We start from the raw sequence: 16,534 nt of genomic DNA on the forward strand, positions 1-16,534 counted from the left end.
TCACAGCCTAGCTGAAGGAAAGGCCATCTTTTCACTTAATCACATCTCTTCATTTATTCAACAAATATTTACACTGAGCTCTACTAAATCCATAACATTACATTGTATTATGAAGCTATCTAGTTTTATGACACATAATCTGACTTTGAAATTGGGGAGGCAATAAATACACATAAATTGTAATATAAGAGATCCTGTAGTGCAGTACAGTAAATTAAGGCTTTCTGGATAGAGGAAAACTTGGGCAACAATTTGTTCTAGACAGACAAGTTTTCATACAGTTAACTGAAAATATCACTTTAGGCACTAAAATGTTTTTCTATTTTAACCATCTGGCTACATTTTTTCCCAAAAATGTATTGTACACTTTCCTGCCTTCATAAAATGAACATAATTTGGTCATATTTTATGCAAATTTTAGTTACGCAAATTTAAATCATGCAATATAAATATTAATAAGTCTCACTTTGTGCTCAAATTGGAAGCTATACAAATGTCCCACATTAAGAACAAGCATCAAGAAGTGAATAATTTCAAACTGTCAGGGTGAGTGAGCTACGAGCTGTGTATGTTCTACTGGCCCATAGCAGACCACATTAACTAGGAGCAGAAATAAGCCTCCATATTTGGTGAGTCCAACAGAAAAATTAATATCACAATTATATGAATTTTGAATTATCTACAAAGGCCTCAGAAACATATTTCTTCCATGAAATGCCCTCATATTAATTCAAATTTACTCTATTTATGATACGGTTTTCATTGCAGCATTAAATTCTGCTATATCCAGTGGTGAGTTCAAACCTACTGGGATACGTAGGTGAAAGAGACCCTGCGAGCCACCTACAAAGTATCCATTTTTCTTCTTCCTTAGCAGCAGAATCCCATTTTTATCCTTAGAAGCTCTGCGCTACCAAAGCTCCCAATTTACATCCTCCCTAGAACATGAGTGGCAATGTGGCTCAGTTCTCGGCAATGAGATGTAGGAAAATGTCCCTGGGGAAGACACTCCTTCTGAAATAAAAAGGCAAAGCTTTACGAGGAGAACATCTTCTTTACCCTGCCTACATCTTCTTGCCTGGAATAAAAGAGGAGAGGACAGAGACAAGACAGCCATCTTGAGACCAAAGGAGCATGAAGACTGAGAACAGAGGCTTATAAATAGAGGGCAACCTGGAAAGCCTGGGTCTCCAAGAGCCCTTGACAGCCTCTCTCCAGATTCCTTTCTATTTAATTTACTTTAAATGATGCTAATTCAGTGAGTTGAAGGCATTTCAAACAGTTATCATTTAACCATACCTTTGACACTCTTATATCTGTTATTTTGGGATTTTTGGCCTTTTCTTCTTGGTCAAAAAAAGTAGCTTAAGCAGACTGGTGCCCAGCATTCACCTGGCCAGAGGCTGGTACAGGAACTCAGGAACAAACGGAAAGGGCTTTGAGGACTCCTGGGAAGGTTTTGTATGCTTGAAAGACAGAGCTATAGAAAGAGACACCTCACCTTCTTGATTTTGTCATATGAATGTGAGGCCCAGACTGCTACTGGACAAGGCTACAGATGAAGCCTATACAGAAAAGAAAGAAGATCCTTAGTTTCACAGGAAAACGGGACTGGACGTGAACCTCACCTTGACTCAGGACTTCAGGTATGTGAGCTAATAAATTTCCTTTCTGTTTAGCTAGTTAGATTCAGTGTTTGCTTACTTGCAATCAGGAACATTCTAACTGCTATAAAATGTAAAAGACCTGGCCAACTATTCTAAGAACAGAAGCTAATGCAATCAGTACACTACTACCACCATCTTCACCACCGCTGCTTCCACTATCACCTCTACCTTTGCTTACACCTCCACTATCCTCACCACTCTACCTCCAATCCCTCCAGCTTCAGTATCCACCAGCACTGCCTATACCATCATCTCCACCTCCTCTAACACCTCTACCATTACCAACACCTCTACCTCCTCTAACACCCCGTCACCTCCACCACTTCCACCTCCATCTCTTTTATCACATCTACCTTCAACACCTCCACCTCCTCCAACATCGCCACCACTACCACCACATCCACCTCTACCATCTCCACCTTCACCATCTCTACCATCACTGGCTCCACCACCATCTCGACCTCCTCTACCAAGTATATGGCTACCACATCCTCCAACACCTCCACCTCTAACACCAGCATTGTCTCCTCTGCCTCCCTACCACCATCACCACATTCTTCACAACTATAACCTTCCAACACCTCCACCACCTCTATGGCTTCCACTGCCTCTAGCACCACTGCTTCCACTTATCTCTACCACTACCACTTCTATCAACACCATCTCTACCACCTCCACCGTCATAACCTCCATCTCTACCACCACCACTTTCTCTACTACCACAACCCTCTACTTCCTCTATCACTGCCAATACCACCATCACTTCCACCTCCTCCAGTACCACCACCACCATCACCACCATCACCTCCACCCCCCACCCCTATACCTCATCTATTTTGGCTATTCAGAACATTTTCCCCCTTATTTCTTAGTGTTCAGGAACATTCCCCCTGACAGAAGTCAATTAGATAAAGCATGTTACTATACCCAATTATATGGTAGATGAGTTACATTATTTTACATGTCTTCTTGTTTCCCAATCACCACAATTTTACCACTTAATAGTATCTAAACTTTTCTCTACTCAACTGCCACAGTCAACTGAACAACGAGTAAAGCCACAATCAACCAAAAAACATTTACCAAAGATAAAATCTGCCATTTTCAGTATTTGCGGGGAATACAAAAGACCTGCTCCCTGCCCTTGAAGATAAAGTAAGTGACACAATCAGGGAACGAGACATGCACTAAGAATCCAGGGCACAGTGAGGAGATCTTCCAGGGGCCTTGAGGCTGGGCACCCGCACTGAGACAGAAGGGTTATGGCGATACAATGGTGGCTCAGTGGCAAGAATCACTATCTGCCAAGCTGAAGACCCGGGTTTGATTCCGGGAACCTGCCCATGGCAGAAAACATAAAAGTGAATGGAGAGATATTCAAGACTAGATGGCTTTGTGATTAGCTCAGGGTGAGAGGAGCAGCAGAGTAAGAAGGGACTAAACAGGCTGATCCTCACTTCCTCCAGCGTCTTCTACTGCTAAGGTGAGGGGCGGGGATCACAGTGGGAATAAGGGTTAGGAAAGTTAGTCTCCCACTCCACAGCCTGGGAAGCAGAGCAAGCTGCTGCTCAGTGTCCCTCCACAGACTGGGAAGCAGAGCAAGCTGGTGCTCAGTGTCCCTCCACAGACTGGGAGGCAGAGCAAGCTGGTGCTCAGTGTCCCTCCACAGACTGGGAGGCAGAGTAAGCTGGTGCTCAGTGTCCCTCCACAGACTGGGAGGCAGAGCAAGCTGGTGCTCAGTATCCCTCCACAGATGGGAAGCAGAGCAAGCTGGTGCTCAGTGTCCCTCCACAGACTGGGAGGCAGAGCAAGCTGGTGCTCAGTATCCCTCCACAGATGGGAAGCAGAGCAAGCTGGTGCTCAGTGTCCCTCCACAGACTGGGAGGCAGAGCAAGCTGGTGCTCAGTGTCCCTCCACAGACTGGGAGGCAGAGCAAGCTGGTGCTCAGTGTCCCTCCACAGACTGGGAGGCAGAGCAAGCTGGTGCTCAGTGTCCCTCCACAGACTGGGAGGCAGAGCAAGCTGGTGCTCAGTGTCCCTCCACAGATGGGAAGCAGAGCAAGCTGGTGCTCAGTGTCCCTCCACAGACTGGGAAGCAGAGCAAGCTGGTGCTCAGTGTCCCTCCACAGATGGGAAGCAGAGCAAGCTGGTGCTCAGTGTCCCTCCACAGATGGGAAGCAGAGCAAGCTGGTGCTCAACTGGCTCCATTCCCCTATTTTAGGGAGGAAGTGTGCCTCTGCCTTTCAATGCCCAACTCCCTAATCACCAGCCAGGTGCCCCAGACAGGTCAAGGAGAATGCAAATCATGTATGGTCAAAGTTAAAGGGGAAATTAGTTTAAAAACAGGCCTAGGGGACCGCTCAGCATTCTACAAATCTCATAATAGGAAGTATCCTGATGGATAGAGTGAGAAGGAGAAATTTTTTATCATTAATATCTTCCTAGGTTGACATATGTTTTCTGCAAGCCTGCATTGAGATGATATTACTCTTTATTAGGAGAGAGAAGAATCTTCTCAAATGTGGAAAATTGCTTATCATTAAAAAACAGAGCTACTATTATTCAGGTAGCAGTGAAATGTGACTTATTAGCCCAAAAATGTGCTCAAAATGTGACATTCCAGATAAACTCATTATCAAGTATCTTTCCTCTCCTAATAAAAATTCTTCTAAAGGTTTTAGAAACACCTATCATTTTTGCCTAATGGGTCTCAGTGATGATTGAATCCTTCTTTTATCCAAAGCTAAGTTAATAACACTATAAACTGTTAGCTGATCTTTGTTTCTATTTATTGGATGTAAAACTTTTTACAGCATTTTTCTGCTGGCAGGAAAAGATAACTAGTGTGGTAGTTAGGTTCAGGTGTCAACTTGGCCAGTTGATGGTGCCTTGTTCTGTTGCTGTGGACCTGAGTCATGTGAAACTCATCTATGGCTGACTACATCTGCAACCAGCTAAGGGGAGAACCTTCAGCACTGAGTGATGTTTAATTTAATTAGCTGTAGGTTTAAAAGAGAGAGGTCAGAAGAAGGTTCAAAGCAGCACAGCCCAAGCAGCTCAGCATATCTCATCTCAGCACTCGCAGCTCAGCCCAAACTTTTGGAGATGCAGAAAGGAATTGTCCCGGGTAAAAGCCTTTGGAACCCAGAAGCCAGGAAAGAAGGTCAGCAGACATCACTGTGTGCCTTCCCGTGTAACAGAGAATCTCAGATGAAAGTCAGCTGCCTTTCCTCTGAAGAACTACACAGTTTCAACTAAATAAATCCCCATTTATTAAAAGGTGATCCATCTCTGGTGTGTTGCATTCTGGCAGCTTTGGCAGATTAAAACAACTAGCAACCTAGGTATACACCCATAAAGCAGTAAATACATTTCTAACATTTATCTTCTAGAATAGCTTCCCCTAATTGAATGAACCTTGCCCAACTGGCTCCATTCCCCTATTTTAGGGAGGAAGTGTAATCAAGAGAAGCTGTAAATTTTCAGGCAAGCTGCTGAGTTTTTTAATTATCACTTGAAATTCTTTGACTGCACACTTAGAATCTGAGAGGGAGGAAGGGGCAGAAGTGAAAATGCCACTTGATAGCTCCAAACACTGATACCAGGGTGAAATGGAACAGCTGAGAACTTCAACATCATAATCTTGATATAAAGACAAAATGCCACTTTTTTCTCCTTCATATTGATTACCAATATATCACTCTTATCCCCAAAAGGAAAAATAAATTAAAAGTTTGAAGAAAGGCTCAAATTTTCAGATTTTCTGGGCAAAACACATATTCAGAGCAGATTCACCCAGTCTAGGCATTGCCTAAGAAAACATTACCAAGAATCTCTGGGACACTGTCTTAAGGAACCAGGGAAACAGGATTGATTCCAGGCCTCTCAGGAAGCTAGGATGCTAATCAATTATGCTACAGGACTCACAAATGCACTAGAATGCCCATCCCATTTAATCCCCACAGAGAAAGCTGAAACAGTCACCTCCCTCAGGAGTGAAATGTGACATGAATCCGAATGCACGTGTGGGGCCAATGCCAACAGTCTCAGCTGGAACCTAAGGCTTCTCAGCCAGAACCCAGGGCCCAGAAACTCAGCAAAGAGACCTCTTGCTCAACTTGCTATGTTTTTTTCAGAGGCAATAAAAATTGCAATTTACTAAGACAAATTTTAAATAGTTAAAAAAAGAATGTAAAAATAAAAACTATGTTATTCTATTGACCATGCAAATTTGATATATACATATGGGAGAAGATTTTGAACTAAGCCTAAATTTTCTATTTTAAGGTTTTCTATTTACTTCAGCAGTTAAATGAAACCACAAATTTCATAAAAAATTTTGTAGTTTTAAAACTGTGTAATATGAAAAAGTTTTCAGTCTTTTTTGAAATAGAAGAATATTTATGAAGAAAAATCTATGTTGGTTAAACTATTTTCTAAAGGGACAATCATATTCTCATATGATTGAAAGTTATTACACACTCTTTACCAAGTATTATTTTTCTAGACTTTTGTGAATATTGTTTGATTATATTATAAAGTCAACTCGATATAAAAAAAGTCAACTCTGGCCTTCTGTCCTCTGGCCAAGTCAATTGACAGAGAACCAATTCTGAATACCTCTCACCTCCCATCAAACCCTTTTCTTATCCATATCTTTTTCAAAAGTTTACCATTCTCTTTTCTTAAAAAACAAGACAGAATACAGAGGAAAAAAGTGTAGGAAAAATCCTTTTTTAGTCCCATGCCAAAGATGCTACAAGTCCCTCCTTATTTTAGATATTATATTATTACCTGCCACAGCTTAGCCATAAAAGGAGTAGCCAAGCTGTTACACTCTTCTTATGTTTATTTTTTGAAAATCAGTTCACTGATTTTATAAAAATGACATACAATCATTGTAAAAAACTATCAACAATCTAACAATTTCAAAAACACAAACTGCTGGCACACCACAATGACCCGGGTGAGAAAGAAAATGAACTCAAATTGCAAAAACTCTAATGGATCACAGTAATTACATTTCATGAACATATTCCCATTACTGAAAGACAGATGAACTGTCAGTACACAAAAGCCCATATTCTCTCAATGCAATCTTCAAGAAGTAGCAAACTAACAAAACAGTAACACAGTCCACGAAGCTGAGTAAGGCATTAGCCCAGAACACATGGCTACTCCCTTGAACAAACCTTTTATATATGCCTCAACTTTACCTCTCTTTAAATCCCAGTGTCGAAATACCTGCTCTACACGGACACTAAGACATTTCACTTTTGAGACAAAGTAGGAAAGATCATGAAAAGGAAATTAACTCTGCAAGTTAATTATCTCGGGGTAGTGTTATTTTTTCCTACTTGGACTATGTATTAATTTTGCCCACAGACAAGTTCCTTCACAGAACAAGGCAGAAAATAAACTATCAATAATTTTTCAATATATTCATACAATAAAATGTTAACTCCATATGTCAGCTTTTCCTCACAGCTGAAATAACCCATTTCCATTTCTACAACACTAAAGGAAACATTACATGAAGTAAAGTTTTTTTTTCTTTCATATTCCAGTGAAATTTTAACTTCTTCCTCAACCAGAACTATTGTGTTTAAACCAGTGAACCTATTTTATGACACTCCAGATTAATGATCTGATTATGCTTCATTATTGACAATGTTTAACATCATACAAAAGAACTTACTAAAATTTCAATTTCCTTTATTATATTCCAACAAGTAATTCAAAAATACTTATATTTTCTTCAGTCACTTTAATAGTTAGGTCTGCTGAGCAAGAATTTATTTTCTTTTTACTCTATTTCCAGGCACTGGTTAAATGTTTCCTGATGGGTCACACTTCACCTTATTAATCTTGAGGTGATTAATTGGGTTAATAAAATGGGTTCAATTTTATTTTCAAATAAAATAATTGAGGAAAAATAAAGTATACTCATTTACTGAACTTTTTTTCATTAATTATAGTAAAAGATACAGAAGTCATATCCTCAACAAGGATAGATTTTACTTTCATACTTTGATACTATTTTTTAAAACAACCAATGATTTTAGGTACTTTTATAATTCGGGATTTTTCAGAGTTCAAAGGGGAAAAAATGTACATACCTGATTTACTGAGTGCTCTGAAATCTATTATTTACCATTGAACATAAATTTGAATAAAAGGTTCTTATAGCAAGGAAAGTTCTAGTATTTCTTACAGCAATACTAGACTATACTACTTTAGACTAAGAGAATACAATTAAAGGGAAAGAACTGTGGGGCCTGAAAATACCAGCGTCCACCCAAAAACATGCATGAATTTAACATACATGCATATGAAAACCTGTCACTTGGTGTGGGGGAAAAATATGACCACTAATGATATTCACTTAAATTACAAGGAAAGCAACATTGTTAACTGAATTGAGATGTCTCATTATTATTAAAGTAACTCTGTCAGGGAGTTGGATGTTTGAGGCTAATCAGATATTTAGGGCTCTACGTTAACATATAGATCTGGGATTTTCAAAAGAAATTTTTATTAATACTCTACTGAACTTAATTCAGTTGTTCTGGTCTAATTCAGAAGGCATTTATTTATCTTGATCTTTGAACCAGAATCTTCATTAAGAACTATTGATTATAAATGTATTACATGCATACTAGCTAAGAAAGCATATTGGCCGGTAACCTGTTGGATAAACTAGTTTTTACTAAAAACGCTTAACATACACACTTGTACATTTTTAAGAAAATAATGTTCACCTTCTTTGAAAAATGAGAAAAGTAATGAACAATCTACTTACAGTAAGTTCACAAAAATCGATGCTATCGAGGCTTTTGCTTCTGTGTAATCTCCCTTTTATTCGTCTTAAAGAAGGTTTTCCTTGGCTGACACTAGAAGTAGCACCATTAGGATTTTCAGAGGATGGCGTTACCCTGAAAGAAGGGGAAATTTTTTTTTTAAGACAGGCTTAGGTGAACACATTTCTCAAGTATGAAGTAAGCATTTATTGGAGGATAGCTCAGAAATGTCACACTCCTTTTCCAACCAAAAGCTAACAGCAATGGGAGATACAATCCGTCCAGACACCCTTTCTAAATATTTCATAGCAGCTTGATAATTCAGAAATCTTTTGATGGAGATCCAACATGTTAACATTAAGAGTTGCTAAAAGTCAACTCTGTAACAATCAAAGAAGCAATGAAGACTAGGCTGAAGTTTCCTAGGTAACCCCAGGGCATCTGCCTCTCTGGGGCAGTTATAAATCGAGCACTTGCTCAACCCACATCCTGCACACCCAGTGCAAGACAGCTATTGCTGTGTATAGCCGCAGGTACCATGAGGCAGGCGTTTGATTAGCATGAAAACAATTTTTTAAAATTTAAACATGACAATCAACACTTAATTCAGCATGACTCTGGCACCCAGAGAACACGAATAAAAAGGAAATAGTAAATAATCTAAGTCCTATATACAGCGCACATTAGGATACATGTTCATGCATATAAGCATGCACACTCATGGCCCTGACACATTCTCTCATTTCTGTACCAATACAGTAGTAGTCTCAGAACAAATTCGCTAGAGGGAAGGTGCCCTGGGATCCTAGGAGGACCCTGCCCAGTGGATAACTGACTTTGGGGTGACAGAGACGATAAAGTGACAAGACTGATTTGAAGTGTAGTTTTGAAAACCAGTTTCCATATTTTATTATCCCATCTCCTATTTGTCACACATTCCACATTCATATATCGTATCAACCTTCATGACCTTGTTAATTTTTCATATTTAAAATGTTATTGTCTGTGAAAGGATAAAACAGGCCTCCTTTTGTTTAAAAAAGACACAGAATGGACTTTTAGCAAAATACATCTGATTTACTTATTACTCAGACAGTAAATACAAAATTACTAGTCTAGGTATTGCTGTAGTTTAGAATAAAAGCAATCTATCCAGATACTTAGAATAGTCAGAGAGTTCAGAAAGACATAAAAATGAAAAGTACAAGCCTCCCTCTTCCTTCATCACCCAAACCCCCATCCCTTTTCCTAAGGACAGCGTTTAGTAACAGTCTTTGTATGACCTCCCAGATGAATGTTCATTACTAGCTATGTGTATGTGTTTATGTTCTTTCAAAATTTTTTTTATTAAAGTGTCCAAATTGTTCATGTTGTCCTCCACCTCATTTTTTTGTTTTGTTTAGTTTTAATAACATAGCTAGAAGCTCCTTCCATAATAACCCATACAGACCTATTTCATTCCTTAAGCAGGCTCCTACAGAGAAATTTCAGCGCCTTTAAAACTTTGACCAGGCCTTTGTGAAGCCAAGAGAAGAACTGCTAAAAGTCATATGGCTAGCAATGGCCCCCTTTCTTGAATGGGGATTAAAAAAACAGAATAAATACTGATCCAGATATAATAAGAACATAGAATATTAAGTTTGCTGTAAGCAGAAGTAGTCTTGCAGGTATAGGGGAATTTCAAAGGCTGCTTCACTTTCATTTCATTTCTGTCTCTGAGAATTAATACGTGCCCTGGGGAGGCATATGTGTGTGTCTGGATAGTTTTCCGTTGGACTTCATAAGAATGCAAAGGCATAGCTACAACTCGGGTAAGCAGTATTTGGGTACAAAAGCCCACCTAGGATAGTTCTGCCTAGTCTGCAGTATGAGTTTTTTCAATCCCAAAGTACAGTCAGGTACCCTGAATTTTCTGAAAGTACCTTTACTCTCCCCCAATCCTGATGGTGTGAGTCTGAACTGAATGACTCTGGCTCTGGTAATTATTCCAAATATGTATGAGAATAGTCCCCAATGACAGGGAGGGAGAGGAACTGACATATAAGCATCTTGGATAATTTCCTTTGAACTGCAGGGAAATCAACAGTTTTTCTTTTCCTAATTCTTAATTTCTTTCGATCACATTTAGGAAGCAGCTGGGGAGGAAACTTCTGCACTCTCTCTACTCCCTTGTTTTCCAAGAGAGGGAGGAGGCACCCACTCCCAGACTGGCAGGTCAAAGCTGCCTCTTCAGCAAAGCTTCCTAGAGAGGCCTTCATTTGGGTGATATCTGGCATCTGTCCAGATATTATTAATAACCCAGTAAATTGTAACCATTTACTGTTCCTTGTGTGTCTATTCCCACACTGGCTGACATCAAGGGGGGAGGTAAACGCAACACAATTTACCAGTCATATCTTATCTGCACTTTACAAACCTCAGCTTGAGTCCCTGCTGGCCCTTTGACACAGATTGGCAAAGTCCTTTAAATCTGTCAGCAATCTATAATTTCATCAGTCCAAAATGCACACAAAGCACTGCAACCCTGAGCCTTCCAACATTCCCAGCCCTGCCTTCCAAACCTTCCTGTGTCTTGAAGGCCTGGCTTCCTTTAAACCCTGACTCTTCCAGAGAATATTAGGTATTCACTCATTCACTTGGTGGCTTTGGTCACAACCATTGACGACATGACCTCTTTAGGACAAACAGCTCCCAAGCTCATCTGCCTTACTCCTTTCTAACTTCTAATGGAAAACAACTCAGTAACAACAAAGAAGCGGGCAAAAATAATCACAATGGTAAAAACTATGCAGTTAAACAAGAACAAAACCAAAGTAACATTTAAGAATCCTTCTACAAGGTAGTAATTTTAAAATATCAGCAACTGACAACCACAACCAACTCAAGACAACAGTGATGAGTGCTGATAGCTCCCCAAGTGAGGGGAACTCCAAACAACCGTGCAAGAATAGTAACTTCGCAACACTGCTAAGTACAGCAGGGCAGCTGACTTTTTAGGATACTAAATTAGGGCCTTCAGTAAATGCTAGTAAAATGCTAATTTTTGTTTATAAGTATTAGACTTAGAAATCTTAATAACTCAATTAATAGGTTCATATTTAATGACCCTTAGCTACACTTATAAACGATAATGTGTATAATTTTCTATAATTTGCTCATTAAGAAAAGAAAGACACTCACGCCTCTCAGGAGGACCTCTGTGACCCATGAGTGGGCTGGATCCCCCTTGGAGAAATAAAGCTCTAGAAAGCACTGCCCAGTCAATCTGCTCCTAGGTTTTCAGTTGGTCTCCCCTTCTAGACTCCCAATGCCCTCTCAATTGTCTTTTCAACCCCAACACCTGGCACAGAACCTGGTTCTTGTGACTCTGGGCAAGTCAATGACCTCATTTATCAACTGGGAAAATAGAGCACCTACCTCATAGGCGTGCTCAAAGGTTAAATGAGAGAATCAGGCAAAGCACACACACACACACACACACACAGAGCCTGGCAGAGGATCACACACAGGCAGCTCCCATTATCTTCAAAACTCTGATTATTGGATGGATACTTGAACGAATGATTAATATTGCATGGCCTTCAATAATTTCTGAATCAAATGACCAAGAGAAATACTATTATAAGTCTGAATGACAAAAAAAAAACCTCTTCCCCCGCCCCCCAAGATCAGTATAAATATTACTAAAAAGACTAGGTGCAAAATCAAGACTCTTGACAACAATAAAGTTATACAGTAAAAACATTTTTACATTTCACACAAAATGGGCAGGAGTACCTATTAAAATGGGCCTCACATCCACTTAATGGCACAAAGGTGTTCTTGGAGCTCTACTGGTTTTCAGCAAAGGCAATTCCAGAAGTCCCCAAAAGAAAGCAGCAGGTGCATAAATTCACACCTGCCTCAGATGGAGGTAAGGGGCCTCAGTTTCAGGTTCCTAAATAGTAATCATTTAGAACCAAACTCTGAAAACACTCCTACTGCCTATGTTTCTCAGAGAAGGGGTCAAGGAAGAGAAGAGGGTGTCTGTAGGTTCCACTGATATGGGTCTGGCTCTTGTCTGCTTTAGTTACCACCGAAATTGGTCTGCAAACACAATCCTCCTCATGGGGTTTGCACAGGTAGTCAGAAAGGCGAGAAGATGTCGTACAAAGGAAAGGTTATGATGGGCACAAATTCCCAAACCAGACGAAGAGAGGGCCAAAGCACTGGATAGTTCAACCCTACCCCTCACTTACATTGACATAATAAGCTTTGTAGCAATCTTTCCATATAGACTGCAACAATGTAAAGAGAGAAAACAGTGCAGAAAGCATTTAATCTTCATATATATCACAACTAATTATCACAGTACACCCTCACGTTTTGCAAATGGGCATAAACTGGGTGCATTCCAAGGTCTGATTATGACTTGCCAAGGTCTGCTAAGGGTTCCCCCCCCCCAAAATCAGAACCCACACCTCCATATCGTCTAGCCACAAGACAATGCCTTACATCTCAGATTCTCCACAGGCAGTTGTTGCAACACTACAACATAATGAAACATTATCTAGAAAAAACTCCAGAGAACATAAGAGATAAGTGAATCAGCACAATATTCTCAAACTTTTTTTAAAAAAGGATTACACATCTATGTCTAAAAGTACCACCCACTCCAGAGTTTTTGTACAGTATGCTCTCTACTTTGCCACCGCAGAAACTAGAATAACATTTGCAAATTCACTTAATATTAAGTGGAAATTCTGAAATGCTCTTCTAAGTTATGGGAAAGGTCAACAATCCCTACGCCCTGAATTTTCCAAGCCATCTCTCAGTAAGATGTTTATTCCTGGCCTTGGAACACTGCCTGGCTCAAACATGAATCTCTACAGTACAAAAGATACCTGGATTTTATTTACGTCCTCTCTTCACACACTCTATTTGGGAATGTCATTTCAGAAGCAGCACTCCCTTGAAACCAAACAGACTTGGATTCCTAATTTTAGGACCATTTGTTGCTAATATTCATGACTAAAAGCTTCTGAAATATTAATCCCAAATCTTAATTTTTAAATTTAGCATCAAGAAAACGCAATGCCTTAACTTTCTTTCCCAGAATGCATTATTAAAAATTCATTTATTTATTGAAAACCTATTTTGTGCTGGGTACTAGTTGCAGGAGTTTAGCAGTGAACTAAAGAGACAAAGGCCTTACCCTCATGTGACTTACATTCTGATGGAAAATAAGTAATAAGTGTAGTGTATTAGGAATTGATAAGCGCTCAGGAGAAAATTACGGTAGGGGTTAAGACCTTGCTGCTAAACTCTTTTTTTCTCCTTTACAACACCAATCCTAAAAAGTCATCTTCAAATGTTACTGTTTCTTCCTTCATAATAGTGACATTTTTCATTTATTAAAATCTTCTTTCATAGACATTTCTTGATTCAGCTGCTGCCAACTTTTACCAGCCTATTCTTTGGGGTATTATCACTTGCTGTGCATCATATTAAAATATCTTTTGCAGAAAAGAAATATTTTTATTAACAAATGGGGAGGGGAGCAGAGAAGAAGATACTAACATTTACTGAGCATCTAATATTCAGCCAGTCCCTATAGGAGGTACTTTGCATTCATTATCTTAGTTAATCTACATAAAAACCCTGTGAGGGCGGTAATATGATTCGCATCTTACAGAGGAAGAAACAAATACTCCAGAAGGTTTAGTAACTTGCTAAGATCACACAGCAAGTGGCACAGCTGAAATCTGAGCTTCCCAACTCATATTTTTTACCTTATCTACAAATTTCTCCACTGTTGTCATTCTTTGTTTCTAACCCATCTGTTTCTTGGCTGATCAGTATGTCTTAACATATCTTGGGTCATTCGTTGTCTTACACAGAAGAAATTATTTTTCTCAAATGCCTAAGAGCAGCTTCACTTTCTCTTCTAAAATTAAATTGCCAATTTAATCTTGACCACTATAAATAATAAAACAAATGACCACTGATTATCACAGTGGTTGGTACCATTTTTCTCCCTACAGTCAACTTCTTTTACCTGATTATTTCTTTTGTGATAGAATCATACACCTAAGTTTCAAGTCAATGGAATACCTAGAACGCCACTAGAATTCCATATGACACGGCTTACATGCTAGTAAATTACAGTATACGATCCCATAGACACCCAACCATGTAAACCAGATCTATAGACCTTGCAGAGATATTTCTTTAAGGGCATTATTTTCCCGTTACCTCAATAATGGTTTCCAGGTCGGAGGAACTGAAACTCATGCAGATAAAACATCCCCCCTAATGCAATTAAAATCTCACAGTGCATCGCTGCCCTTAAACTGGGGTGTCCTTTCCTTTCTACCCAACAGCCGGTGGATTTTGAGAAATATCAGTAAACGCCTAAAGGGATAAATGTTTCAGTCCCCAGGAGAGCCTGGCTAGAAATTCTGAGCCAGCAACGAGACCAGAGAGCAGAGCCGGCGGGAGGCCCGCACCCCACGGAGCCCGGCGCTGCCCTCCCGGCCACGCGTCTCGCTACGTGTCGCCCGGCACAGCCAAGGGTCGCGGCGGAGGATGCCCGCGCGGGAGGCGGCTGGCGCTCGGCCCCCGGGGCTCCGAAATGGCTGCTGCGCTCCCCGCGCCGCGCCCCGCGCCCCGCCGCGCCCCGCCGGCCCCGACCCCCGCCGCGCCCGCCGCGCCCTCACCACAGCTTCCTCTTGAGCGGCAGGAGGCTGCCGCGGTTGGAGGGGGTGACGCCGATGGCCATCTGCAGCACCGTCAGGTATTTCTGGTACTTCATCTTGTCCCCGCTCCGCTCGCGGGCAGGGCCCCGCCGCCGCCGCCGGCGCCGCAGACACAGCCCCTCCAGGCGCCGCATAGACTCAGCTCTGGGCCATCCGCCGCCGCCACAGCACCAGCCGCTCCCGCTCCCGCCGCCGCCGCCGTGCGTGGCCAACACTCCCGCTCCCGCCGCCGTGCGTGCCCCGCCGCTCCCGCCGCCGTGCGTGGCCCGCACTCTCGCTGCCGCGGCCGCCGCCGCCCGCACCGCCCCCTGCGCCCCGCCGGCCCCCGCACTCGAGCGGGCGGGGGCTCGGAGCGGGCAGCGGAGCCGGGCAGGCGTGGCAGCCGGTCCCTGAGCCGCGGGGTGAGGCCGGGCCACCCCACCCTACGCGCCGCCCGCCGGGGCCCTGCGCCCCTTCGTGCCTCAGTTGCTGCAAACTGCCGACGGGAGCTCGTTTTTAGCCGTTGATACCCCAAAAGACCCACAACCCACTTCCAGAGCGGAAAAAAAAATTTTTTTTGTTTAAAATTTATGTTAACCACTTAATAGTTTGAAACCATCATTTAGCGATCCCAGCAGAATTTTCGAAGATATATTTGCAGTCCTCGCTTTACACGGACTGTAGACATGACCTTAAACTGGGTGATCAATTCATAATCAATTGGGGCGAAATTAAGGGTTTTTTCCATGATTTAAAAAACATTTTTGGCAAATCATTAAAAACTCTATTACCTGTGGTTACAGATGTACAAAGAGATGGAAAAAAATAAATGTTAAAGCTAATATTTATTTAATACGATTAAACATTATACACATAGAGAATTAAGATGTTTTCTTTTTCTGAGAAGTACTTAAGAGTCATTGGAAGCGTACTTGTTTTATGCTAGCATAATTTATACAGGAAGACAGCGTCTTCTGCACGTTGGCTGTCTTACTGCTTTCTAAGTTTGGATTACTTCCAACATTTTATATCCTTTGTGCTTTCAATATCCTGAAATATCTACTAGAGTTCTTTTTTTTTTTTTTTTTCCAGCATCACTTCCTCTGGGGCATCTTCATCCTTTTCGTCACAACCATTTTCCTCATTCATGTTAGTCACTTTACCTTCGGAAAGGTCCTCTGGAGACATTATCTAGAGTCTCTAGGAAGGCAGCAGTGTCAACATTCCTACAAACTCCTATTTCTTCAACTCCATTTATGTTCTATTCCAATTTCACTTAGTGTTACCACTTTTTGTTTCTTTGCTCCCATCTCATTGTTGTTGGTCAAAGAGGGTCAATTCCCTTTTTCAGT

General features: G+C 41.1%; 1 protein-coding gene across 1 annotated transcript in view; it reads right to left on the minus strand.

The window, feature by feature from the left end:
* TJP1 (tight junction protein 1) overlaps positions 1-15,337 on the minus strand; it is a 315,639-nt gene extending 300,302 nt beyond the window's left edge. The window contains 2 exon segments of the mRNA XM_077124011.1: positions 8,469-8,601; positions 15,165-15,337. Coding sequence (XP_076980126.1) covers positions 8,469-8,601; positions 15,165-15,337 — 306 coding nt within the window.
* Positions 15,338-16,534: the final 1,197 nt, after the last annotated feature.

Source organism: Tamandua tetradactyla, chromosome 12, assembly GCF_023851605.1.
Source record: "Tamandua tetradactyla isolate mTamTet1 chromosome 12, mTamTet1.pri, whole genome shotgun sequence".
Classification (NCBI taxonomy): Eukaryota; Metazoa; Chordata; class Mammalia; order Pilosa; family Myrmecophagidae; genus Tamandua; species Tamandua tetradactyla.